A 27,379-nucleotide genomic window follows, 5' to 3' on the forward strand; every position below is an offset into this window, starting at 1 on the left:
GATTAGTATCCTTCAAGGATACATTTCTCTGACCCATGAACTGCTGAGTGACTGTCGGCTTTCCTCCTTGTTCTAGTTTAAAAGCTGCTCTATCTCCTTTTTGAAAGTTAGTGCCAGCAGCTTGGTTCCACTCTGGTTAAGGTGGAGCCCATTCTTTCGGAAAAGTCTCCCCTTTCCCCAAAAGTTTCCCCAGTTCCTTACAAAGCTGAATCCCTCTTCCCTGCACCATCATCTCATCCACGCATTGAGACTCCGGAGCTCTGCCTGCCTCTGGGGACCTGCGCGTGGAACAGGGAGCATTTCAGAGAATGCCACCCCGGAGGTTCTGGATTTCAGCTTTCTACCTAAGAGCCTAAATTTAGCTTCCAGAACCTCCCTCCCACATTTTCCTATGTCATTGGTGCCCACATGTACTACGACAGCCGGCTCCTCCCCAGCACTGTCTATAATCCTATCTAGGTGCTTCTAAACTGTACACACAAAACATGAGTTGGGAGCAATGGTTAGTCAGGGCAGATTTACCTTTTGAACACCCCTAGATACAAGGATGCAGGAGTGGCAGGGTGTGTGTGTGTGGGGGGGGGGAATTGAGGGCAGAAATGGGTAGGGAGCGGTGTCTTCCTCCAAAAATGTTCACAGTGAAAGCCGTGCCTCCCGCTCTGTCTTGGTCAGGGGAATAGCCAGAATTGAATTATTAGGAGGGCACAAGGTTAATATGGGTAGGCACCATGGCCGGTGCTAGCTTTTTTGCTGCCCTGTGTGAAAACTTACTGTGCTCCCTCCCTCCCTCCCTATTTATTCAGTGTCTGTCCCAGGCCCATCAAATAAAGCCCAGCTCTGTCCTGCAATCTATATTTTTAAAAACTGACGTGTCCCCCCCCCCCCCCCACCTCAAAGCCCATGGATAGGGAAGAGCATTAGATAACCTAAGCAAACCTTCCAGCCTTGCATACACACACCCCACATCCTTTACAGAGATGCACAATTAAATTATGCATTTATAATAAGTTTTACATGAAAAAACATTCAAGAGCACAGTCTTCTGAGGCAAAAATAACACTTACAACCTGCATATTATATTTATAAGCACTCCTGTGATGCCATCCAGAAATCTCTGCAAAAAAGACATGCGGAGCTCCTATGGAATCCGACTTTTTATAATGCGCATTGGGTGTGGGCTTGGCCCTCAGAAAGCCATAAACAAACAGGATTACCATTACAATATAGTAAACCTCCCATACCAAAACAATCCTAACAACCTTATCTATGAAAAGGCAACACTGCACATATTACACCAGGCCCTAGAACACCAATAAAAGCTCTTATTAGGAAACTAGGCTGCTATAGATCCCTGCACAGAAATTACATGCCAGCAAAATATCTCATCTTGGTCATATATGCAGAACACAGAGAGACTCTGACCAAATACAGAATAAAGAGATCAGAAAGTATCAACAGAAATGTGCTGAGAAGAACTGAACTGGAACCCCCAACAAGCCAGCCTCTATATGCAGAGCAAAAATGGAAAAACAGAAACATTACCAGTCTTCATAAAAATATTAAATAATAAAATCAAGAAATATAAAACAATCATAATAGTAAAATCATATTCATAAAAAGAATATTTCAAACAGTTAATGAATTGAAAATACAAAATTTACCAAACACCAAGAAAATATTTCAAAATATCTAATGAATAAAAAATCCAATAATAAAAAATGTTCTATTCCCTTCCCAAAATTAAATATTTTGAAAGAGCAGAGTTATCAAATTATACCCAATAATTAAAACTAATAAGGATTTAAAAAATCTCCTGCTCTCCATAACTATGATCTTCTGATTTCCAGTTACACTGAGACTGCAGTAGGAGGGGAGGTAGGGACACTCAAATTTTATTTTCTCTCTCACACACACCCATTCTCTCACACACTCCCTCTCTCTAACATACACTGACTCTCTCTCCCTCACAGACAAATTATGTGTGTGTGTGTGTGTGTGTGCCTGTGAGACTCTGGCTCTTGCACAGACACATACATACACACACATAGGCTTTCACACAGACACATGCACAAACACACAGGCTCTCAGAGACACACACATGAACAAATACAAGCTCTGACACACATATGCTCTCACATACATATACTCACACATACACACATGACCTCCTGATGTCTTCAGGCCCCTGCGGGCCTCCTGATGTCTTCGGGCCGGCCCCACAGGCCTTCCTCTTTAGTGGTGGGGGGAGAGTGGAAGCTGTGCGTGAGCGCAGGAGCGCACACACACAACCAGAAAGCGGGCCTCTCCGGCGGCTTGAGCACCAGCGGCTTGCAGCCTTTTCTTTTTCTTGGGCTGCTGGCGGCCTCACGGTCTCTCCTGCTGCCGCTGGCCGGCCACCTCCCCCGGGTGTGCTGCCCAGTATGCATATCCAGTCGCGCTGGGCATGGTAGGCACTGTTGCCAGCCCCTGTCCTGCCTCCAGCTGTGTAGATCTTCTCAGCAGTGCCTACAAAACCCATTTAATTTCTGGCAACACTCTGGGTCTCCTATTTCTTCACCCTCTTTCTGCCCTGTCTTTGCTGTTTCTTACTCTTCCTGTATGGTTAATGCTGCTACTTTATTCAAGGATTAATGTGGCTGCTGAAGAGCAATTATGTAAATAGGTTTCCAGCCTTCCACCCAGCCCAAGCATTCCTGAACTTGTAGGGGGCAGAGAGGAGGAGGAGGGATAATTACCTGGGCAAAGTAAGCAAAAAAACTGTTCAGGCCGATTCAATAAGAGGTGCGGGAGAGCCGGCCCTCCGAGTCGAGTGCTTGCTCTCCCAATGTGTGATTCTGTATTTAAATGTGGTGGTGCGCTAATAAGGAGGTGGTGCGGAAGCGGCGGCTATCAGAGGGTCCAATAACCGACACTCAATTTTACCGGCGTCAGTTTCCGAACTGCTGAAAACGGACACCGGCAACATTTGAGCATCTGTTTTCTTTCTTTTTTTTTTTTTAAATATAAACTTTTATTGACCAAACAAAATATCACAAGTCATGTTAAATACAAAGTGTCAACACATTATTGTCAGGTCATTTTATACTGTCAAAATTATACTTATAGTGATGATAATAAACATCTTTAAAGCGCATCAATGTGAATTTTTGTTTTACTCATCCAAACACCCACCTAACCTAACCCAATCCCCCCCTCCCTCCCAAGGGAACCCTCACAATTGGAAGTGAGCATGCAGTAACTAAAAACTGGCAAACAAAGAAATAGTGACAGTATCATTCCGAAGTCTGAAAACTGTGAACTGGTGAGACAATACAGAATACACAATACCTCTATCATTTAGCTGACTAAAGTTTGAGCCTGTAGACACTGGCTCACCGGTGCCCATATTACATGAAATACCTTTATTCTATCCTGCCTGATCGCTGTTAACCGCGAGAGGCGATAATGAGTATGGAGTCTGTGTATCACCGTGGGGAGGGAAGGCGGATCAGGGCATTTCCACGCCTTTGCTAGTTCACAACGAGCAGCTATAAATACTTGTGTACAGAGGGCTTGAGTTGGCCCAGGCAGTCCTTCCACTGGTGAGTTTAATAAAACTTGTTGAGGTTGCAAGGACACCTCTTTCCCTATTAGTGTAGATAACCACCCCCGAATCATATTCCAAAAAGGTACCACCCTGGGGCAATACCACCATATATGTATATAAGTTCCTTCCTGTCCGCAATTCCTCCAGCATTTATTTGAGGTGGCTGGGAACATAGCATGCAGTTTAGCTGGGGTCAAATGCCAGCGGTATAATAACTTAGAACAATGCTCCTGAAGAGAGGCAGATAGGGAGCTTTTCGCCAAAATAGTGATACCCGCGACATTAGCATGCTGTGCCAGGGAGTCATCATTTCTCAAAGAATTGAACATTTCAGTTAAAGGAAGCACAAGGATATTGGCTAGTTTCTTATAATAAACCCCCGGCATACCATCCAACCCTGGAGACTTATCCGCTTTTAATAGCACCTCGGACTCCCTTATGGGGCAATCCAAAAAAGTTTGCTCTTCCTCCGTAAGGTGCTCCAGCGATAAAGAGGCTAGATAAGCCTCCATGTCGGCCTCTAATATAGACCCATCAGCTGCGTAGAGGGTAGTATAAAATTCAGAAAGGCAGTGTCTAATTTCTTCAGAGGAGGTGACATATTGACCACGGGCGGATTTTATTTTGGCTATATTATTTTGCGCTTACACTGCCTTCAAGTGCCTTGCTAATAGACGTCCTGCCTTGTCCCCCTCCTCAAAATTGCGGTTTGGTGATATCTAAGGCATGAGCCAGCTTCTCAGAATCTAGAGTCTGAAGGTCTGACCGTGCAGAAACCAATTCCTGGGAAAGATGATTTTCGCGGCGCAGTCTGCCTGATCCGCGCTATTATTTGTTCCGGGAGAGCCCCGCTATCATGCGACCATCCCTGCCAGTGGCTAAAGAGCGCCCCCGAGCATCTGTTTTCTAACCTGCCAACTGGCGGGCAGGGTTTTTTTTTAATTAATTAATTAATTTTCAGTTTTTGTTCCTCCGACTTAATATTGCTAGGATATTAAATCGGAGGATGTACAGAAAAGCAGAATTTTCTGCTTTTCTGTCCACTTTTCAGGGTCCCTTAGAACTTAGGGAGGTGTTAATTTCCGAGAGTAAAATGGACAGCTTGGCCGCACATTTTACTTTCTGTATTTCGGGCGACTAACTAGTAGGCTCATCAACATGTATTTGCATGTGGTGAGCGCTATTAGTTTCGAGGAGATTGGCTACATGTTTTCCACGCGCTACTGCTACCCCTTCCAGTATAAGGGGTAATAATAGCGCGTCTAAAAGGCGCGGCCAAACTGGGGCCGAACGGTGCACTCAGCCAAGCGTACCGTTCTGATTCGGCCTGTTTGACGGCCTCAAACTTTTACGAGTCTAGCCGTAGGCAGTGGAGTTTCCCCCCCCCCCCCCCCCCCCCCCAACCCAGTTCAATTTATCCCCCTTAAAAGTGCAGGAGACAATGGACTGGCAGTGATTCCAAAGCCTCCAGGCCATCTAATTCCTGCACCTTTAAGGGGTGACAGGGATGGAACATGACCCTATTGCTAGAGGTGGTGGCCTGAGCCAAAAGTGAGGCCCCTAATGCCCACACATAGCTACACCATTGGCCCCGGTAACACTTTCTCACAAGCAGCATTCAGTCTAAGTGGCTGCATCCCATCAGGCCCAGCCCTTTAGGGGCGCAGAGGCGGGCTGGCGGTGATTCTATTTTACAGTGCTTTGGGTGCCTCCGGCCTGACCCTGCTCCTGTAAGGAGGTGGGTTTGAGGGGTGCTTGTAAGAAAGTGCCACCAGAATGGAGGAGGAGTGTGTGGTGCCTTGGCAGCAGCCTACTCTGCCTAGTGGGAAATCAAGGCCTGGGCGTGATATACAGTCTGATAATAAGACCCACATTAGTGACCAGTGATCCTGTGTCAGGATATCATCCCGACATTGGTCCAGTTAACGCAAGATTTTCTCTATATCAGAGCTTCTCGGACCTGTCCTGGGGACCCCGCAGCCAGTCAGGGCTTTCAGGATATCCACAATGAATATGCATGAGATCAATTTGTATATATTGGAGGCCAAGAATATGACAATTTATCTCATGCATATTCATTGTGGCTACCCTTAAAACATGGCTGGTTGTGAGGACCTCAGGGCAGGCTTGGGGAAGTCCTGTTCTATACCCATCATATAATTTGCATGTAATCATGACTGATCACACTATCTTTCAGAGAATGTCTCTTGTTGTACTGTTCTTATGCGTGTTAAAGTGTGGCGTAGCTAGTATATACTGAAATATCAGTTTGCTTCATTGGATATTTTAATATTTATATTTATTTTAAAGTTTTCACAGTTTTTAGTCTGGTGTGCTGTTTGCCTTGATATGTTTTCATAGGGTTAAGCCTATGCCCTGGACTTTCTAATCCAATGGTTCTCTACCTTTATCCCACAGTGACACACCTGACGGACAACACTTACATGTGTGACACACTGCTCATTACAATCCACAGTGGAAATTAAAAAAAAAAAAAAAAGGCCCCATAGTACTTTTATTGTGGGGGGGGATGGGAAGGGTTTCAACAAAATGGGGAAAAAAGTTGGAGGCGTATTCTTGGTTGTATTTACTAATTTCGTTGCAATGTATTACCATGCTTCAGTAAAGATATTTGAAGAAAAAAAAAAGAATGGCACAAGGGAAAGATAAGAGTACTCTCTCTGAACAGAAATTACATAAATACTAAACCTCCCATACCAGAACAGCACCAGCTTCCAGCACTCAAACAGTAACCACCTTACCTAAGAAAAGGCAACACTGAAAATATTACACCAGCCCTTAAACCTCCAATACTCCTCCTATTAGGAAAACAGAACAAGCCAGGCTGCTCTAGATCCCTACCCAGAAACTACACGCCAGCAGAAAACCTCACCTCAGTCACATGTGCTGACCCTCACCTAAAAGAATAAAGAGACTATAAAGCATAAATAGAAACATGCAGTCCAAAACTGAACTGGAAACTACACTATGCCAGAGACTCTGATTGTAGTGCAACAAGGGAAAAAGAGAAACATCACCAGTCCTCACAAAACAAATAAAGAAATATAAAATCAATAGCAGTAAAACCATAATAATAAAAAGAACAGATTATTTCAAAACAGCTGATGAAGGGAATACCAAATAATTAAAAACAAATATAACATTTTATAGACACCAATAAAATATTTCAAAACAGCAGACACAAAGACCCACTCATTAAAAATAAGGATTAAAAAATGCTCTGCTCTCCACACCTGGGAACATTGGATTTGCAGATGCCCTGAGATTGTTGTGAATTAGCAGGAGAAGGGGAGCTTGCTAGCGACTTTCTCCTCACTCTCAGTCACACACAAGGTCTCTCTCTCTCTCACTTATATAGGCTCTCAATTACACACATGCTCTTTCTCACTTACACACAGGCTCTCTCTCACACACATAGGATCTCAATCATACACTTATACTGTGGACACTCTCTCTCACACACACACACACAGATACACTAACTCAGGGTCTGAAATGCACATGTTCACTCACTCACTCTCTCTCTCCCCCCCTGAATAGCAACTAGAGGCAGCAGCAGCAGCAGACTCATCTTACAACCCTCGCAGCCTCGAGAAAGGAGTCCCATCGGCGAGCTGCTCTTCTCCTCTGGGCCAGAGCTGCACGCACTGGTACCTTAGCATGGTCTCTTCTGCGGCGCGCACGGCCACTGCACAGCTAATATGGCTGACTCCAGCTCCGGGCTATCAGCATTTCAAGCCTGGGCAGGGGGAGCGGCTGGGCCAACAGGGGCCTGGGAAGTATGGCGACACACCTGCGTGTGCTGGCTCTCCTGACCCAACTATTAAGTGTCGCAGGCACCTCCCCACTCCCGGGACTGTGAGGATGCCACCTTTTCGTCATAAACATTTGGGTAAATGGCGCCCCCTGCCAATGTATAACAGTTTTCTAAGTGTAGCTCTACCAGAGACAAGGTGATTCTGTATATTGTGTGGCACCTATACACCAATATGTGCTTTGGCACTCAAAGATACAAGTTTCATAGTCTCAGGGGTGGAATTAAGTTTTGGGCAAAAGGTGTGGTTGCACAATTCTGAAGTAGCCAGTCTGTTCCTCGGTAATTCAATTTTCTGTAGCTTCTGGAAGGGAGAAAAACTCCACCGGGAAAAAAACTGGTTTAAAGCAAAATTTATAGAAAAAGCTGTGTGGAATTTGTACCCAATTCTTTGGTTTAGCATTTTTGTCACAGTACCACAGGACTTTTTTTCTTTTGTAAAGTTGCTCTTCAGCCTTTTTTTTTTCTTTCTGTAGACCTTTCTCATTTCCTCCAATTTAGACACCACACAAGTGAGTAGCATCGTGAGTGAGCCGTGGATTGTTAGAGCAGAGGGGTGCGGCTGGCAGTGACTTGGTAGGGCGGTGCTTTCGGCACACAGCTACAAACCCTGAAGTCGGTGCAACTCCCTTGTGAACTATGCACAAGTCGTGCATATAAATTATCTGCAGAATTTACTGTAGATGGATCAGGGTGGCACAAACAGATTTTTTTTTTTTTTTTGCTTAACTGAGACCCACTGTACCTGGTTGGGTTGAGTCAGCTGTCCTCGGCTCACTGTAGTTTTCCGAAGTCTCAATCTCCCTCTGCTAACTTGGTCAGGGCAGAGAGGGATACTGCAACCATGTGGATTATCACTAGGATTACAACATGGCTCCATGTATGTAGGGAGAGGATGTACCACTTCTGGATTTCTGCCCATTGCTTGCATAGACTTCTCTTTCCTGTTTGTTAGTTTTTTGTTTGTTTGTTTGTTTTTTTCTTTTTTAGGGAACTAGATCTTTCAGTATTGGCGTGGGGCTATGTGGTACCCTAAGCATCATACACATGCATCACTCCGAAATGAATTGCTATAATGCTACTGACATTTCACAGTACAACACAAAGACAAATAAAAGACAATCCATGTTCTGTATGAGTTTACAAGCTAGACAAAAAGAAAACCAACCATTCAGGACAAATATAAGCCTTTACGAATTTCAAACATTAAGAAAATGGTGAAACCCAACAAAACTGTCATCAGGAAAATAAAGGGTTAAGATTTAAAAATACCCTAATATAGGCTGGATTTGAATTATAGTTATACTGTAAGAATCTTAAACTGTCAAACTGTCATTATAGCTATACTGTAAGAATTTGTTAGACTGATTACACGGCAAAGCATGGTTGCTAATTCAATGTTGCTTTAAACTGTTAAAACAATATTATAAAAATAGTTATTTGTTAAACTGTAAAGCACTGTTGCTGACACTATGTTGCCTGTAAACCAATTTGATGTCCAACAACGAAGGTTGGTATAGAAAAACCCTAAACAAACAAACAAACAAATAAATAAATAAATATGGCCTTGACTCAGGAAGCCTATTCCAAGTATACAGCGCAGAAAATCGGAAAGCAGGATGGCAGGAGTTGGCGATGGGAGAGAACGAGGACAGATTGTGAGACCTTTCAAAGGACCAAAAAAAGATATTGTAATACCTGAATTTTCAAAAGCTCACAGTCCTTTTTTCACATAGCAAGTACTCTGTCTCATGGGTGTGTACCAGGAAGCTATCATGCTACAATGTTACTGCAGCAGAAACTGACTTTGTAAAAAGATTTTAATAAAACATTAATTTTCCTTGATTTGAATGCCATGTTGCTGTTAAATTTCTAATTCTGCTGCCAAGCCTTCCTCTCCAACTAATTGGGCCTATCAGGCATCATCTTCTGCAGTGCAGAGTCTAACGCAGTGAAATAAGGTGGAGGGAGCTGGGAGTAGCATTCCTGGGACTCACTAGAGGCCCACCCTGCAGAGTATAACTTTCTCCAGCAAAACATCTGCCTGTACAGCCAAGAGAGTATTTTTAGCCAAGTGATTTTCATATTGTCTAGATTAAAGTGCTACGTTTTGTGGAGCTTTGCTAGAAATGATTATTTCCATGCGCACACATGGAGGCAATAGAAACGCAAGAGACTGAAAAAGACATGAAAGAGATTAAATATAACGCTATAAAAAATTATCAGGATCTGTTTGTGACCTCTGCCTCTTTCCTTGTTCACCTTAGACACTGATCAGATTTGCTGTAAGGGAAAAGTAACAAGTGGTGAGTCAGCGGACAAAGATTTTAGCAACTGAAGCTAGGTAAACATGTCAGAGAGAAAAGTTTAATTTTTATTAATCATGGAAAGTTAAAAGTATCCAATGATTCATTATTAATGATAAAATTATCTTAATAATAGCATGTTGCATGTGTTATTCCATACCTGCCACTTTTTCAACTTCACCCACCCTTAAGCTGTTGGTGTGAATTTATAGATTCTATTTTTTTAATCAAAAATAAGTAGCAAAAATATTGGTATTAAATAATATTTCAATATTTAAAATAAAGAAGCTGGAAATAAATTTTAGTAAATAAATACATAAAGGTATTTTGAAAAAAAAAAAATTCCATGCCTCCCCGTCGGGGAATCGAACCCCGGTCTCCCGCGTGACAGGCGGGGATACTTACCACTATACTAACGAGGAGCTGCACATGGATGTCTTCGCCAAATCCGCCCTTAGTATTTTCATTACTATACGTCGCCACGCTTTTTTAATATATATAAGTACATTGGTATGTTCCTTCCATTGTTTACTGTCCTCCTCTTCCCATCGCACAAATGCTGAACAAATTAAGCTGGACCGTTGTAGCTGGCTTTCTCTCTGGCAGCAGGTATCACCTACCAGCCTGTCAGGCATTTTTTTCTCCACGCTTTATTTTATTCCTTTTTTTCTATGGGTGCGAGAATGATAGCATTGCAGCCATGTGTTCTGTCACCTTTCACTAAAATCTCATGCCGCCTAAAGAATTTGTGTTTCAACGGCAGCTTAAAGGAGTAGCAACTTCCCTCCCTTTCCCCTACCATTGCGTGCTGCTCGCCGCCCCCCAAAAAAGATTCCTCTCGGGGACAGCTTGAGATGCTTCGAAACTAACAATCTCAGCGGCCATTGCGCACAGTTCCTTTCCCCCCCTCCCTACCCGCACCCTGTGTCGGTATGCGCCTCGGGAGTTGTAGTCTCACAACCGGTGCCCCTCTGGCGTGTCACTTCGCGCAGAAGACTACAACTCCCGGGGGCCCTTGCGCGCTCGCCGTCCTCCCTCTCCGTGAAGGCGTCGCCTGGGAGAGGTTGCCAGGCTTTCCAGATCATTAGGCGGCGCTGTGAGCGGCGTAGCGGGCATTGTGGATCTCTCGGGCTGCCGGTGCCATGGCAGAAGTAGTGGATCCTAGCTCCTTTGCCGCCTTCCGCAGCTGCCGCATCAAGCACCTGAACCTTAAGCTCCGTGTGGATTTCGCCATCCGGGTGATCGGAGGTAGAGCTGCTCTCACGATAGAGTCGCAGCAGGATGAGCTCCGCGAACTGGTGAGTTCTGCACACGGTTGCGGTGCCAGGCTGCCTGGTGCCTCCTTTCTAGCATTCGCCTCAGGGAAGAGAATTACCCCGGAGTAATTTCTGGAAGATCTTGATTGCCTTTTTTATTAATCCGATTATGTTGGAATCTTAATTTAGGCAACATTTAAATGTATTGCAAAGCTCCAGTTATTGTCTTAACAACTTCATACGTCTTTTACACCATTCCTGTTTTTTTGGTTTTCTGATCCTGGATATTTTGCAAAACTTATTTATGAAAACCAATCATAATCATAATATTTTAAAAATATTCTCTTGCTATCATCAAAGAAGAAAGGGGTAATGCAACATTTCTACATGAGGAAACCTGCACGGAGCGGCAGATACTGTCCTTACAGAACATATGGGGGGGAGCCGCAGTTAATACCATAAGCAAATTGCCGGGTAGACTGGATGAACCATTTTGTCTTTATCTGCGTGATTACTATATTACTATGAATATAAATGGTGAAAAAGATAATTTAAGCGCTGGTATGGGGGAAGAAATAGTTGGCATCTCAAAGTACAGACAGATGGAATCCGATCAAACCTGGAAATACTGATAAGAACATAAGAAATTGCCATACTGGGTCAGACTAAGGGTCCATCAAGCCCAGTATCCTGTTTCCAATAGTGGCCAATCCAGACTACAAGTACTTAGCAAGTATCCAAACACTAAGTAGATCCCATGATACTGATGCAATTAATAGCAGTGGCTATTCCTTAAGTAAACTTGATTAATAGCAGTTAATGGACTTCTCCAAGAACTTATCCAAACCTTTTTGAAACCCAGCTACATTAACTGCACTAACCACAACCTCTGGCAACAAATTCCAGAGCTTAATTGTGTGATGAGTGAAAAAAGAATTTTCTCCGAAGTGTTTTAAATGTGCTACTTGCTAACTTCATGGAGTGCCCCTAGTCCTTCTATTATCCGAAAGAGTAAATAACCGATTCACTTTTACCTGTTCTATATCTCTCATGTTTTTAAAGACCTCTATCATATCCCTCCTCAGCCGCTCCTCTCCAAGCTGAACAGCCCTAACCTCTTTAGCTTTTCCTCATAGAGGAACTGTTCTATCCCCTTTATCATTTTGGCCGCCCTTCTCAGTACCTTCTCCAGTGGAACTATATCTTTTTTGAGATGCGGTGACCAGAATTGTACACAGTACTCAAAGTGCAGTCTCACCTTGGAGCGATACAGAGGCATTGTAACATTTTCTGTTTTATTCACCTTTCCCTTCCTAATTCCTAACATTTTATTTCCTTTTTTGACTGCTGCAGCACACTGAGCCGACAATGTCAATGTATTATCCTATCCTATGTATTTCACCTATCACTCAATTCCTGGGCCTTTCTCTTCTATCCCTAACACTTTTCAACGCACAATCGCTTTCGAAAAAAACTCACATCTTAAATGATTACCTTACAGAAGTAAACCCAGATATCTGTGCAATCACAGAAACATGGCTTAAACCCACAGATATAGCTCTTTTAAACCAACTACCTACTCAACTTTACAATTTTTTTTCCATCCCTAGACTCAAAAGAAAGGGAGGAGGTCTGTTCCTAGCATCCAAGAAAGAGCTAGGTTTCACTTTACAATATTCAAACATCACATCGAACATAGAGTTTGCAGTTTTTAAATCCGAGCATCTACAAATTGGCCTAATCTACGCTCCTCCTGGAACTATAGACTCTGACCCCTCTCCGGTCATTGAACTTACCGCCAAATATTTCAACCCAGATAAACCTGCCATTTTATTGGGAGATTTCAACATACATGTCGATGCTTCACCACAAACAGCAAACTGTGTTACCCTACTTTCATCACTCAGCTATATGGGTTTCACACAAATAATAAAAAGCCCAACCCATAAAGCAGGCCACACGTTGGACCTTATTTTCATTAATCAGTGTATCTTGCCCCCTGATTCACCCTCTTGTTCTCCTGTCCCTTGGACGGACCATCAAATTATCAACACGACACTCAAGCTCTCAGGACATCTTCCCACTTCATTCCCAAAAACCACTATCCAATTTAGGAAACCCTGTTCCACAGACCTTCTTAGCAACCATCTCTCTAATGAATTATCTCAACTTGATCTCTCCAACGCTTCTACAGCCATATCTTCATGGTGCAACATCACCAATAAAATTGCAGATCTAACCTGTCCTTCAATCACCAAAGTAGTACAACCTTCGCCTGACAACAGAAAACCCTGGTTCACCACTGAATTGAAGCTGCTTAAACAAAAACTAAGAAATAAAGAACACACATGGAGAAAAAACCCATCCCCCACAACATTAGCTGTATACAAAACCACTCTCAATGCCTACAGGATCAACATTCTTAAAACTAAGAGAGACTTTTTCTCTAAAAAAATACATCATTTCATCTTTGATTCGAAAGCACTCTTCTCCTACGTTTCTGCCCTCACTAAACCAACCCCTCCTACCATCCCAGATGATCAAGCTCTCAACAAAGCCTCCGAACTAGCTGAATACTTCAAGGAAAAAATTGATAAATTGACTGTTTCTTTCTCTTCATCTAGTTCTTCTCCATCTCCACCTAATACTCCACCAAAACTAAATACGACTCTAGAAACTTTTGAAACCACATCAGCTCTTGAGATCGAAAATATTCTCAAGAAAATGAAACCATCCTCTCATCCCTTAGACACAATTCCAAACAACCTCCTCATTGCTATAAGGAATACCATTTCAAAGCCAATTGCCGATATCATTAATTGCTCTCTTTCCCAAGGTCTAGTTCCTGACCAACTTAAACTAGCAATTCTTAAACCTCTTCTTAAAAAACCAAATCTTCCGGCCACAGATCCAGCTAACTTCCGCCCAATAGCCAATTTGCCAATGATCGCCAAAATTATGGAAAAGATAGTCAATAGACAACTATCAGAGTACCTGGAAGAAAACTACATTCTTGCACCTTCCCAGTACGGTTTTCGTAAATCGTTAAGCACTGAATCCCTACTTATCTCTCTCACAGACAATATTCTAACTAATATGGATAAAAAACAACCTCACCTCCTTATTCTTTTAGATCTCTCTGCGGCTTTTGACACTGTCAACCATTCATCTTTATTACAAGGTCTGATAGACATAGGCATTAAGGGAACAGTACTCAGCTGGTTCAAGTCCTTCCTGGTTAATAGACAATTCAAGGTAAAGATAAACAACAAAGAATCACACCCGGTCCCAGCAAATCAAGGAGTCCCTCAAGGTTCCTCCCTCTCTCCAACCCTTTTCAACATTTACCTTCTCCCTCTCTGTCGTCTTCTTAATAATCTAAACCTAACACACTACATTTACGCGGATGACATCCAAATACTCATCCCAATCTCAGAATCCCTACACAAAACCTTGATTCACTGGAATAATTGCTTGCAACTAATCAATCATCTTCTATCCAGTCTCAGCCTTATTCTCAACAACAACAAAACCGAGATCTTAATTATCAATCATGACGTTAATAACAATCTAATATACCCAGCTGTCCCACTCATTTCTACCACTCCTATAATTAATCACTCACCATATGTACGTGATCTAGGCGTCATGATAGATAATCAGCTTAACTTCAAAAAATTTATAAGCACCACCACTAAAGACTGCTTCTATAAACTTCTTGTCCTGAGAAAATTGAAACCACTTCTCCACTTCAATGATTTTCGGATGGTTCTACAAGCCATTATTCTAACAAAAATCGATTATTGCAACTCGCTCCTTTTTGGTCTCCCTACCTCATCCATCAAACCCCTCCAGATGATTCAAAACTCTGCAGCTAGAATCCTTACCAATACAAATAAAAGAGACCATATAACCCCCATACTAAAACTCCTCCACTGGCTGCCTATTAAGCAAAGGATTCTCTATAAAGTATACACAGCAATTCATAAATCTATTTACAACATATCCCCACTCCACTTAAGTACCCAACTTCGTTTTCACTCTTCATCTAGACCTATCAGAGGAGCTTATAAAGGCACACTCTTTGTTCCTTCAACAATATCCTTACATCAGAAACGTACCATCTCTTTAGCAGGACCCGTCCAATGGAACATGCTCCCGCCAGACATCCGTCTTGAGATCTGCTTCGCTTCCTTCAAAAAGAAAATTAAAACCTGGCTCTTTAGCCAAGCTTTTCCAGAACTTTGATTATTTTTTACCTCCAGCTATCAAGTTTTTCTCACCATCGCAATCCCTTCTGCAGATCACATTTATCTTAGACAATTACGCCTTATTTTATGATTTGGTTTCTCAAAGAGACTATACAATTTTCTCAATGTTATTTTTCGAACCTGTTTTCCATGTTTTCCAAGTTCTATAACCTTGTTATATGTACCGCCTCTTGGCGTAATTTTTATGTTTCAATGTAAACCGATGTGATCTGTATTTTAATACAGGAACACCGGTATATAAAAATCTAAAAATAAAATAAATAAAATAAATTATCCACTATGACGCCAAGATCTCTTTCCTGGGTAGTAACTCCTAATGTGGAGCCTAACATCGTCTAACCACAGCAAGGGTTATTTTTCCCTATATGCATCATCTTGCACTTGTCCACATTAAATTTTATCTGCCATTTGGATGCCCAGTCTTCCAGTCTCGCAAGGTCTTGCAATTTATTACAATCTGCTTGTGATTTAACTATTCCGAATAATTTTGTATCATCTGCAAATTTGATCACCTCACTCATCATATTCCTTTCTAAATCATTTATAAATATATTGAAAAGCACTGGTCCAAGTGCAGATCCCTGAGGCTGTTTACCCTTTTCCACTGAGAAAATTGACCATTTAATCCTACTCTCTGTTTCCTGTCTTTTAACCAGTTTATAATCCATGAAAGGACATCACCTCCTATTCCATGACTTTTTAGTTTTCTTAGAAGCCTCTCATGAGGGACTTTGTCAAATGCCTTCTGAAAATCCAAAAACACTACATCTACCGGTCCTCCTTTATCCACATTTATTCACTCCTTCAAAAAATGAAGCAGATTTGTAAGGCAAGATGTCCTTTGGGTAAATCCATGCTGACTGTGTTAAAACGTTCTTTGTGAACGTTGCCTTGTGTCTACGGTATATGCTCTGTATTTTAATAGCATCCGTCTTTTATAAATCGTAAATTGAAGTGACCTTTTTGTCTTCCAGCTCGTGTCAAAACATTTTCAAAAAGAAATGGGAAACTAGATTAAAGCCTTTGGCTTGCAGATTTTTAGAAGCTTCTTCACTTTCACATGTGACATTTGATCTGACTGTAAAATAATAAAGAAAAATAGCCTTTCTGCACGTGCACTCTAATGGGGTGTAGTGCTTTGTCTATTGCACATCAGCCATCTGTGCCACCGCCTTAAATATCACTAGATCCACCTAGCACAGGGATTTCGCAGAGATATACTTTCTTCTCTGAATGTAGTCACCAGAAGTGAACAAATTCCATTTGTCTGTACATTTTGAGCTATGTGCTTAGCAATCCTGATTTAACATTTATTTGTGTTTATGAACTGAGACAATGTCAGCTTACCATTCAAGAGAAGGGAAATCGCTAGCTGTGAATTTCACGTGTTTCACACTAGTTAAAATATAACATTTGAATCACTGCGTGCACTCTTTTTCTGTATAGAAGGCTGAGATTTTGTCCTCTAACATTAGGATCAAAGATTGAAGGAGAGTTAGAAATCATGTTCACATGCAGGATATTAGGACTTCTCCCAGACTTTGGGTGAAAGATCTGAGATTTTCTCTGCATTTCGCTAGTAGAAGTGTAGGGGCATGCCATTTAGGACCGATGAAAATTGAGACCATCAGCAGTAAATAGTGTTTTCTTTTAACTAGAGCTTTGACATTTTAAGAACAGTAAACAAACACACTTTTCCTGAGCAGTGATTTAATCTTTTTTTCTGTAGTTTTGCTTACAAATACAAACATTTATTACTACATAACAGTTTATCACTTTCATTGGAATGTATTTAACAGAAGGTTAACAATAGCTTTACCATACGGGAGACTTGCAAATGAAGGCCAATGATTGTGATCTCATCACAAGAAGGACTTGAGGCTATGATTTATGGCTTCGTGGAGAGCACCGATTATCCTATGTAAATAACAAGGGTTCTTGATTATGGTTGTGGCTTTCAGCATCTATTTTTACAGAGTTAAAATTGTACTTTTGGGCTAGCCCGGTGGCAGATGATCCCCAGTTTGATCCCAGAGCTGGATCTTACGCATCCTGGGTCCATTACAGCCGGGAATGTTGTGAAGGCAGCTTCCACAGCCCCCTGGCAGGAGGGGAGGTAATGCTCATTGTTCAAGGGCAATGCCTGGTGGCCGAATCAGGGTCCATGACTGCAGGGATCCTGATGGATGGCCCCTGGCCCAGGACTGTCACTGTAGTGTCACTGGCCCAGGGCACCAGAATCCTCAAGTGGTTGCACATGAAGGCTCCTGGTGCTGATCCCGGCCCTGCTTCAGACTGAGCCGGGGAGGTCCAGAAGAGCAGGAGGAAACTGCTGAGTCAAAACGAAACAGAGAGATTGTTCCATCTATTTCATTCTCTTTAACATTCTGTATCCTTCTCAACAACTGAAATGTGGCTTGGTTTAAAAAAAAAATAAACATCAAAGATTAGTAAGCAGGTCACAGTCATAATTTTCACTCTGTTCAACTTGCAAGGGATGTTATTAACCCCGGGTTCTCAGCTAATAGCACAGCTTACTTCTGGTGTGCGCACGTCAGATGCTCCAGTCTATAAGCTCTTGGATGGCTCCATTGGTAATGCGATTTATAGAGTCTAGTCTGCCTGCGAGAGGGTGTAGAGTGGCTTGCATTTGTTTGTGATGTTGTTTATTGTTTGTCTGGTTTGGGTGCCCACAGTCAGACTACGCAGTGGCTTTAGATTTCTGCTGGCGGAGACTAGTTTAGTCTTCAAACTGCCACGTTCCCCGTGTTTTGATTGTTTTCTCTTTTTATCTGTTCCTTAAATCGTGTTCCCCTTGTACGCATGCGTTTCTTTTGGAATAAAAGGTGTGCATGCTTCTGATAAGATGTGCATGCTCTGCGCCTATCCATGTGACGCCCACATGGGGTTCTATTAAGAAAGGGATTAACACACCGGCACGCAGATTTAGGGCATTATTCAATAACTTTTTAAAATTTCAAGTGCTAATATCAATTCAGAAATAACATTTTAAATCATAGCAAAAGCTAAAAAAAAAAAAAAAAAAGTGACCTTAAGTGGGTTTTCTTTTATGAGCTGACAGCGGACCCATCTAAGAACAGTACTGGTTTTTGGAGTTAACATCATTTCTTAAACAATTTGTTATTAAAGTTATTCCAGACCAGCTGTGCAGAGACTTCTCTCCATTCCAGTGAAGCTTCTTCTCTTTCCTTGGTTCCCTCCTAAGTGTTGTACCTGGGAGTCTGAAAGTTACTTTAACTGCAGACAGCACGGATGACCTTTTGATCAGTAGCCTTCCTCTTTTGCTGACACAGTAGTCTTGTAAGGGGCAAGGTTGAACTAGCGCAATTAAAAAGGTAGATAGCACTGAGACATGCGATCAGTAAACCTCAGGGTTCATTTTTTGAGCAGAAGGTCTGTTATGACAGCAGTATTTGCCAATTTTCTGCCCTTTGGGGAAAGACAGACGGTCTGCTAGGAGCCTACAACAAAATTTAATATTGCTTTCCTAGCTTTCAAAATGTGCTACAGATCTCATTATCATTTGATAACCACATTCATATACAGCTTGAGAATAGGATGCATATTCAGGAAAAAAAATACTATCCATTTTATCCCTGAGGTACTAGTTTTTTAGCTTCCCTGCAAGAGCTTTTATAGTGTTATGCTAATATTTTTTTATTTTATTTTTCTTTAAATTATCTGTAGTTCAAAATATCTCATTTTCTGGCCTATATTTCCAGAAAGTAATTTTGCAGTAAGCATCAAGAAAGCTGCCCTGGATTAAGCAGAAGAGCTCCTTGCAAATTTGCTTCTGACTCTCCAACTATCTTGTAATATGACAGCTGGCCAGAATGGACCACTATAATATACAAGTTTTAGAAGAAATGGTAAAACTTACATACCTACATCCTGTTGTGCACATAGAGAAATGGTAAAATTTACATACCTACGTCCTGTTGTGCACATAGAGAAATGGTAAAACTTACATACCTACGTCCTGTTGTGCACATACATTTCCCCACACCGAGTGTAGGTGTGTCTGGGAACGGGACTGGGGGACAGAGTTTGAGGGTGGAGTTCTGCACATACTATGGCATTTTCAAAAGTATATGCGGAACCTTCCTTCTGTAAATGTATGCGGCTGTTTTGGCAGGTGCGAATGTGTGCAGGTAATTTTCAAAGGGAAAGAAGGGGCGGACTTTCTCTTTTGAAATTGGTGTCTCATAGTCGTATTGATGTTACAAAAGTGACCCCCAAAATGTCTAGTTTGACTTTGTTCATATTTTGTCTTTATTGGCTGCTTAATTTTGCACTTTTTCACCATTGCTAGTTTTGCTGGAATGAAACTAACGCAGCAGTGCGGGCCGGCCAGCCTGCACTGTGCTTGCTCTCTCTCTCCCTCCTTGTAACAAACTGTCTGCTTGCTTACAGGTGTTGGATACGAAGGACCTCAAGATACACAAAGTTGTTGTTAATGGCCAGGAGACCAACTTTTCCCTGGGAGAAACTCACAGTTTTAAAGGGGCACCGCTGAAAATCACACTGCCTTGTGAACTGATGAGGTATTGGCAAGTATTTTTCCCCTTTTCACCCTGTGCAGGCTTCACCTGCCTCCTGTGACTGTGACCTTTTCCTGTCTTCTATTAAAAACAGGCCATTATCTCCGAGAGCGCTTCGGGCTTAGATATGAGGGCTTTGTTGAAATGAAAAAAAAAAAAAAAGATCAGACCATGGAAGTGTGCGTGGCACAGTGACATGTAACATGATTTGAGCTGCTCCTGGTGCTTCTGTCCATCCTGCCTGTGTGTTTGCTTTCTAGATATTAAGTGATAATCCCTCCCCCTCCCCCCATGACAGGGAGCTTAGTGGCAAAGGAGGAGGTGTTCTCCTCAGGCCAATCCACACAGGATTGTTATTGAAAGCCGAGATAAAACTATCATGGCAAAATGGGATATTTTTTTTGGGGGGGGGGGGGGGGAATTGTAGTTTGTTTTTTAAATTGAATACTTTTATTTGTAAAGGGAAGAACTGGGCAAAACTTGGTTCAGTAGGAACATTGTTGGAGTCTGATGTACTAATCCACGCAAAATTGTGGAACAGTATTTGAAATTTTCTGCATGCTCTTTTTCTACTGGGATTTCTGTGCAACTAAGCCTGGTATAAAAATAGTACGCGTAGTTTTGCTATGAAATTTTAAAAAATGCCTTATCGAGGTGTAATTTTTTGCAGAATCTGCTTTGCAAAACAAGCTTTGTACATAGTTTTGCTACGTACTAATGGTTACTGAGCTGCTTTGCCTAATTTTGCTTCACAGTCGGGCTATTTTAAACAAAATTTCACAAGCATAAAACTGTGTGCAGAGACAAATAAAAGATGTGAGCGAGGGAGAGGAGCTAAGATGGTGACTTGAGAAGGTGTGGGTGAAGAACATTCTCTGGCCTGCTATTCTTGATTTCCTTTGAAATGCCAGCAAAAAGAAAAAAAAAAGAAAGTGAGGGTTTTTTCTTCTGAAACTCCCTCTACTCCCTCTGACCAACAAAAAGTTGACCACTTTGTCAACCACCTTCTTGGGACCAACGAGGATGCACGACCCATTCATTGTGCAGGTGGAGGAGCGCCAGACCAGCTGGAAGAGGAGGCATCCCAGAGTACTGATCAGCATCTTCCATCATTGGTCTGATGCATGACACGCCTTGTGGCAGTACAGTCGCAGAGAGAGGAGGTCAGCACCGGTGACTCTGGAGAGGGAGCCATTCCCTGATGTGGTCCATGGTTAAAATTGTTAGTGGCTTCAGAGGGAGAGAGAGTGTGTGTGTGTGTTCAACGGGAGTGCTGTTTTGGGGAAGGAGGAGAATCAGGACTCTGAGGTGAGACACCAGGGATAGAGGCCCTTTGTTTTTTCAATATCAACCACCTAGTAAACCCCCTGATCCCTTCATCAAGCCTTTGCTGGTCAAATTGGATGCCCTTTGGGGAGTTCGGCAAGTCCTGATACCTCTGTATCTAAATGTTCTTCAGATATAAGTTTGCTGTCACAGAATGTAGAGGTTTTGGCTCCTAACCAAAAATCTTCTGCTCGGGGAGCTCTGGAAAGTACTGATATATTAGATATGGTAATTCAAGATAATGTGACATCAGTTCAAAATAAGGAATTATTATATCATAAAATAGAGTCCATGGGAAATCATAATAGGTGTTTAAATTTCCCAAAGGTATTGGAGATGGCAGAACAACTTTTTAAGAAATATCTGACAAATTCACCATGTTGCTGTTGACGCCATCCTGCCTAAAAATAAGATATATTTTCTACTATTTGGAAGGCAGAGGAGAAATTTGGAGGAAGAGCAAGTGGTGACTCTAATATGGACAACCTTGACTTGACAGCTTTTTTTTTTTTTTAAGAATGATCAAGTCTAGAAGAACAGTATTTATGTAGTTTACTGTATTTCACTGTTTGGTGCTTGTTCTGACGAACAAAAATAAGTGCTAAAAAAAAAAAAAAAAGTCTCGAGGAACAGAACAGAGCCACTCTTCTAGCTTCCTTCGTATTGGACCAAGTTTGGTCCATGTGCCTCTGTTTTCAGAATTCTGATATATCCCTGATGCAGCAAAGGGCACACAGGAGCGGAGAAAGCTATTTTTAGCAGTGCAATATGAGGCTTGTGTTCCTGGGGCTTCCTTTAGACTGCATTAACCCTATGAATGTTTTAAGTATGTACTCTTCAACCTTAAACAGCTGAAGTTTTTTTCTTTCTTTTTTTTTTTAAGCTATTAAAACATCCACAGCTATGGAGGCAGTATCAGTTTACAACTTTTAATGTGTTCATAAACTTACATATGGCTAGAGGTAGTGTCATATTTAACACATATAAGAAAAACAAAAAGTCACTCTTGATAATACGGACACAACTAACCTGCCCTGTACAGCACAATGGACAACCCAGTATCAAAACCGTTTTTAACACTGACGACTAAACCAAACGGGCAGATAGACAGAAAAATATTCAGAGATCTAGCCACATGTATTATCCGTGCCCTGATGAGACCAATACCTAGACCATAGTTAGGGACCTTCATTTTTTATGTTTTTTATTTTTCCTGGGAATTTAACAGTATTTATTATGACAAGAGCAAAAACAGGAGAAAATCAGTGGAAAAATGTGGCTCGTTATTTTTCTGGGTAAATATCAGAGTTTATTTTGGTGGACCGAAGCCAGTACAATAAAACAATATTAGGCAGATTTTCCCACTCATCCACTATCTCTGCTTCCATCCCCCTAGCGTGTCCCTTTCTCTCCCCACCCCCTCCATTGCAATAGCATTTATCCTTACTAGTGGTGGCCCCAGGTTTCTCCTCTCTCCTTCGGTAACATGCTTAGCGAGGCTTCCAAGGTCTGCAGCACTGCACATCTGCTTTGGTGTGGGGTCAGGAAACCTGCCAGAAAGTGCTTCTGATAGGCCTGGCCCCCTTCAAATGCTGCATTGGCAGCACTAAGCAGCAGGCACTTTGGCTGCTTGAGGGGAGGGGAATGCAGGCGTTCGCTCTCCAGTGCCATATCAGCGATCCTGGAGAGCGAGCACTTTCGCTGGTGGGGGGGACAGGATCTTTGACTTACACTGGCTTCTAGCAGTCGCTGGAAGCCTTGACCCACTACATCTGCAGCACTGGAGTTGCTCTATAATCAGTCTAAAATTAGGTCTAAAATCGGTTTAAACTGAAAATGAAGGACCCTAACCATATTGCATCATAGAGCTTTTGGTTACTTCTTAACAGATAGGTAAACGTCTCCACCAGGGCAATCTCAAATACCTGCTGACGTCAGTGTGCCAGTGTGGGCGCAGATTTCCACAAGGTGGCTGTTGTAAATCTGCCCACATAGGTTAATTTGTTTCTCCAGCAGATGTTTAGAAGTGGCCATGCAAGTGGCCCCCCATATACTTAACAAGCATAAACACAGTCAACCTGTGATTCCGCAAATCTCTGCTTGAACCCTTTCCCAAAACTCCATCACACGCGCGGGCGAGACCACCACATATGTAGGAAAGTACACACTCAACATGTTAGAAGACCCTGGTTAAAACTTGGAATAAAAGAGTGGATACCGGTATGCCCTATAGAAAAGCTTGAGCATTAACTCTGTCCTGCAGCTGCACAAGGAAGTCCAGGTGGCCGTCCATTTTTCAGGTGTCCAACTCCAGTTGCAGATCCTCGTTCCACTGTGGTATCAGACTTAGTGGGAGGACTCAAGCCCCTTGACAAGTCTGCAGTGCCTTGTGCAATCTAGATATTCCCTTCAAAGGAGGGTCCTCCCAGGCAAACAATACTTCTAATGGGCTCGGCATGCTTGGTTCCTACCCCTTTCTTGTCTTTAACGCTCCAGTTCTGCCACCAGCGCTCTGTAAAGTGGTAACGACCTCTCCTCTATCTCATATTGTTATATCTGCCTGTCGCAGCGGGCGACTGCAACCAGCTGCACTTACCCAGACACCGCAATAGTGATGCATGTGTCAGTGCTGGAAATGCCCTTGGTACACACACCCTTCCCAGCTATTTAAAGTTTGCATAGCTCCCACACAGCCCACTTATACATGTTTGTGGCTGTTTCTTCATGCGCAAGGCTTTTAAAATCTACCTTTTTAAGTGCTCCATTGATTGAGCAGCAAATTGCTTTTAGAGGTAAGACAGGCAAAATTATTCAAAGCACCTGGTCTGGATGGATTTAATGCAGGATTTTATAAAATGATCAATGACATATGTAGTCCTTCATTAGGTATGTATATGGATTTGATACAGTATAACAGTAATGCCAAAAGCGGAACAAGATGCTACTCTTCCAGGAGTCTTATAGACTTATGTCTTTAGTAAACTTTGTTGTTAAATTAACCGCCATGGATAATGATTGGTAAACAAAAGAGAATAGATGCCTTGATCTTTTCCAAATGTTTATTAAATTAGAGACGTATTCATAAAAGTGCCCGACTCAGGCCCAGTTTCGCAGCTCAACAGCCACTGCCTCAGGGGCTACAAATAAGCCAGAATAAAATCAATCAACCTAAAAATTCTAATGAAAACCAATTTATTTTAAAAATCTTGTTAAAAATGGTGACATCTATATTCAAACAGATATAAAAAGTTAACTAAAGAAAGCTCAAACAGAAGATAAGAATATGACTAACAAACAAACAACCCATGCCCTCCAATAACCTTTCAGCACAAAAGAAGCACCCATCCTCTAAACCTCTCTACAAACTGAAACAACGAATAAACAACAAAAACACACATATCCAATTCTCAAGCTATATGCTACTCTCATTCATACTTGTCAATGCCCGTTCAATAATAAAAAAAATTCCTCTGTTCAATGACCTACTCGTTGACTCCAAACCAGATTTCATCGCAATAACGGAAATCTGGCTCAAAAACACAGATTCCGTGCTAATTAACCAATTGTCCAACCAGGAATACAACACCTCCTCAATTCCCAGAAAAAAATAAAAAAGGAGGTGGTTTAATGCTTATCTAAAAAAAAAAACTTCAACTGACCCTTCGTCCTTCAAACATATCTCCACCATTCGAAATTGCTTTATTTGATTCGCCAAAACTACAGATCTGTCTTGTTTACTGTCCTCCAGGAGCTCTCGAAAAAAACTGTTCCCCACTAACTGAATATATCATGAATAACATATCTCTCAACAAAGCCATCATCATCCTTGGTGACTTTAACATACACTTCAACTTACCCAACCACTCAAAAACCTGCCAAACTATCATTGATGCACTATCAACACTAAACCTAAAGCAAATAATCTAATCTCCAACTCATAAAGCAGGTCACACCATCGACCTCATCTTTATCAACACTGAAGTCTGGCAATCAAATACTACTCAAACCATAGAGATACCTTGGTCTGACCGCCAACTTATCTATCAACATCAACTTTAAAGCACCTCAAATCATTCCAAATAAAATATCTTACCGTCCTCTGTTCAACACTGAACTTCTACAAAAAACTCTTCAAGCCAAACTAATCAACATAAATCTATCTAACTCCAAGGATGCAGCAACATCATGGCTAAATATCACGAAACTAGTAGTAGACAGCATCAATCCCATTATTACAAAGACAAAACAACAATCCAACCACAAAAACCAGTGGTATAATGATAACATCAGAACTGCCAAACGTATACTCAGGAAAAAAGAAAGAGAATGGAGAAAAAACAAACATACAACCACACTAAATATTTATCGGCGCTACTTAGCACAATATAAAAATATCATCAACAATACAAAGAAGGAATTCTTATCCAACAAAATCTCCAAATTTCTTCATAACCCCAGAATGTTATTCTCAATAGTTCAGAAACTTACTAAAACCACCCAAGATTCTACATGTACCAAACATGGAAGCGATGACTTTGCTGACTTCTTCAACAACAAAATATCTCATCTAATCCAAACCAACATAACCAACAACAACCAAAACATCAAACTGAACACTAAGATAACCTCATCATGGTCAAATTTTGATACCGCCTCCACTCTTGAAATTCAATCTACTATAAATAAAATGAACCCCGCCAGCCATCCAATAGACAACATCCCTATAACAACCCTCAAAACAATTGAACCCACCATATCTAAAACTATCACCAAAATTGTCACTTTATCCCTGACTGAAGGTAATTACCCCAAATGCCTCAAATCTGCAGTTATCAAACCTATTCTAAAAAAGAACAACTTAGATCCTGAAATCCTCGCTATCTATTGCCCCATCTCAAACCTATCGTTCGTAGCCAAAACCATTGAAAAAGTCATTCACACCCAACTTGACGACTCTCTTGAAACAAACAACATCCTACCTCCAACTCAGTATGGATTCAGAAAAAAAACCTAAACACAGAATCTCTCCTTCTCTCTCTAAATGACATAATACTAAGAGGCTTCAACAAAGGTGAAAAATACCTACTCATCCTCCTTGACCTCTCAGCTGCTTTCGACACAGTAAACCACAATATACAGTTAGAACGACTGACTCAAATCAGCTTAACTGACACCACCCTACAATGGTTCTCTTCCTATGTATCTGACAGAACCTACCAAGTTTTAATCAATAACAACCCATCCAAAAAGATCAACCTCAACACTGGAGTTCCCCAGGGATCAGCGTTATCCGCCACCCTATTTAACATATACCTTTTCCCCATCTGCCAATTACCAAAAGATAATGGAATCACCCACTTCCTCTACGCTGACGACATTCAACTTCTAATTCCCATCCAAAATTCGATCGAAGACACCTACAAGAAAATATCTACTCTACTTATCTCAATTAAACATCTCCTAAATTCTCTGAAGCTCATAATCAACATAGACAAAACTGAAATAATACTCATGGACAAAAAACCCAATCCAACTCCGCCACCCTTGCCTTTACTTGACAAACAAATGAACTCTATACTCCCCACCACCCACACCAGGAACCTTGGAATTATCATCGATAAAGAACTTTCATTTAAGAAACACATATCAAATAAAACTAAAGAAGGATATAACAGACTTCTAACCCTAAGACACTTAAAACAGTTTCTTAACCCTTATGATTTCAGAACAGTCTTACAACTACTCATTTTCTCCACCTTTGACTACTGCATCTCCTTACTAATTGGAATACCTTATTCAAACCTCAAACCGCTCCAGATTCTGCAGAACTCGGCAGCCAGAGTTCTGACAGGAACAAAAGGAAATGAACACATAACGCCCATATTGATCTCATTTCATTGGCTCCCAATTAAAGCACGCATTGAACACAAATGAATGACCATCATTCATAAAATTCTAAACAATGATCATCAAGGACTAAATGGCTTAAACATAACCCCCAGAATCCTCAAAGAAACCTACGTTCAAACAACTCAGGATGCTTAAACATCTCCCCCATCAGAGATGCGCATCTAACAACAACAAGAGAGAGAGCCTTTTCCATTGCCTCCCCTAAATTTTGGAACTCCCTACCTAAAGATCTGAGAACCCAACCCAACCTCAAAACGTTCAAAGAAGACCTAAAAACATTGCTGTTTCGCAAATTCTACACTGAATTAGGATGTTCATACTTCTGAA

General features: G+C 41.6%; 1 protein-coding gene and 1 non-coding gene across 2 annotated transcripts in view; one reads left to right on the forward strand and one right to left on the reverse strand.

Moving 5' to 3' along the window:
* Positions 1-10,077: 10,077 nt before the first annotated feature.
* TRNAD-GUC lies at positions 10,078-10,149 on the reverse strand. Its single transcript has one exon. It is a non-coding gene; the product is annotated as a tRNA-Asp (tRNA).
* A 633-nt stretch (positions 10,150-10,782) lies between these two features.
* The window catches only part of LTA4H (leukotriene A4 hydrolase), an 88,431-nt gene continuing 71,834 nt past the window's right edge, over positions 10,783-27,379 (forward strand). The window contains exons 1-2 of the mRNA XM_029601565.1: positions 10,783-11,025; positions 19,689-19,819. Of these exons, the coding sequence (XP_029457425.1) occupies positions 10,870-11,025; positions 19,689-19,819 (287 nt within the window). The 5' untranslated portion in view covers positions 10,783-10,869. The remainder of the gene's footprint in view (positions 11,026-19,688; positions 19,820-27,379) is intronic.

The sequence above is a fragment of the Rhinatrema bivittatum genome, chromosome 4, assembly GCF_901001135.1.
Source record: "Rhinatrema bivittatum chromosome 4, aRhiBiv1.1, whole genome shotgun sequence".
Classification (NCBI taxonomy): Eukaryota; Metazoa; Chordata; class Amphibia; order Gymnophiona; family Rhinatrematidae; genus Rhinatrema; species Rhinatrema bivittatum.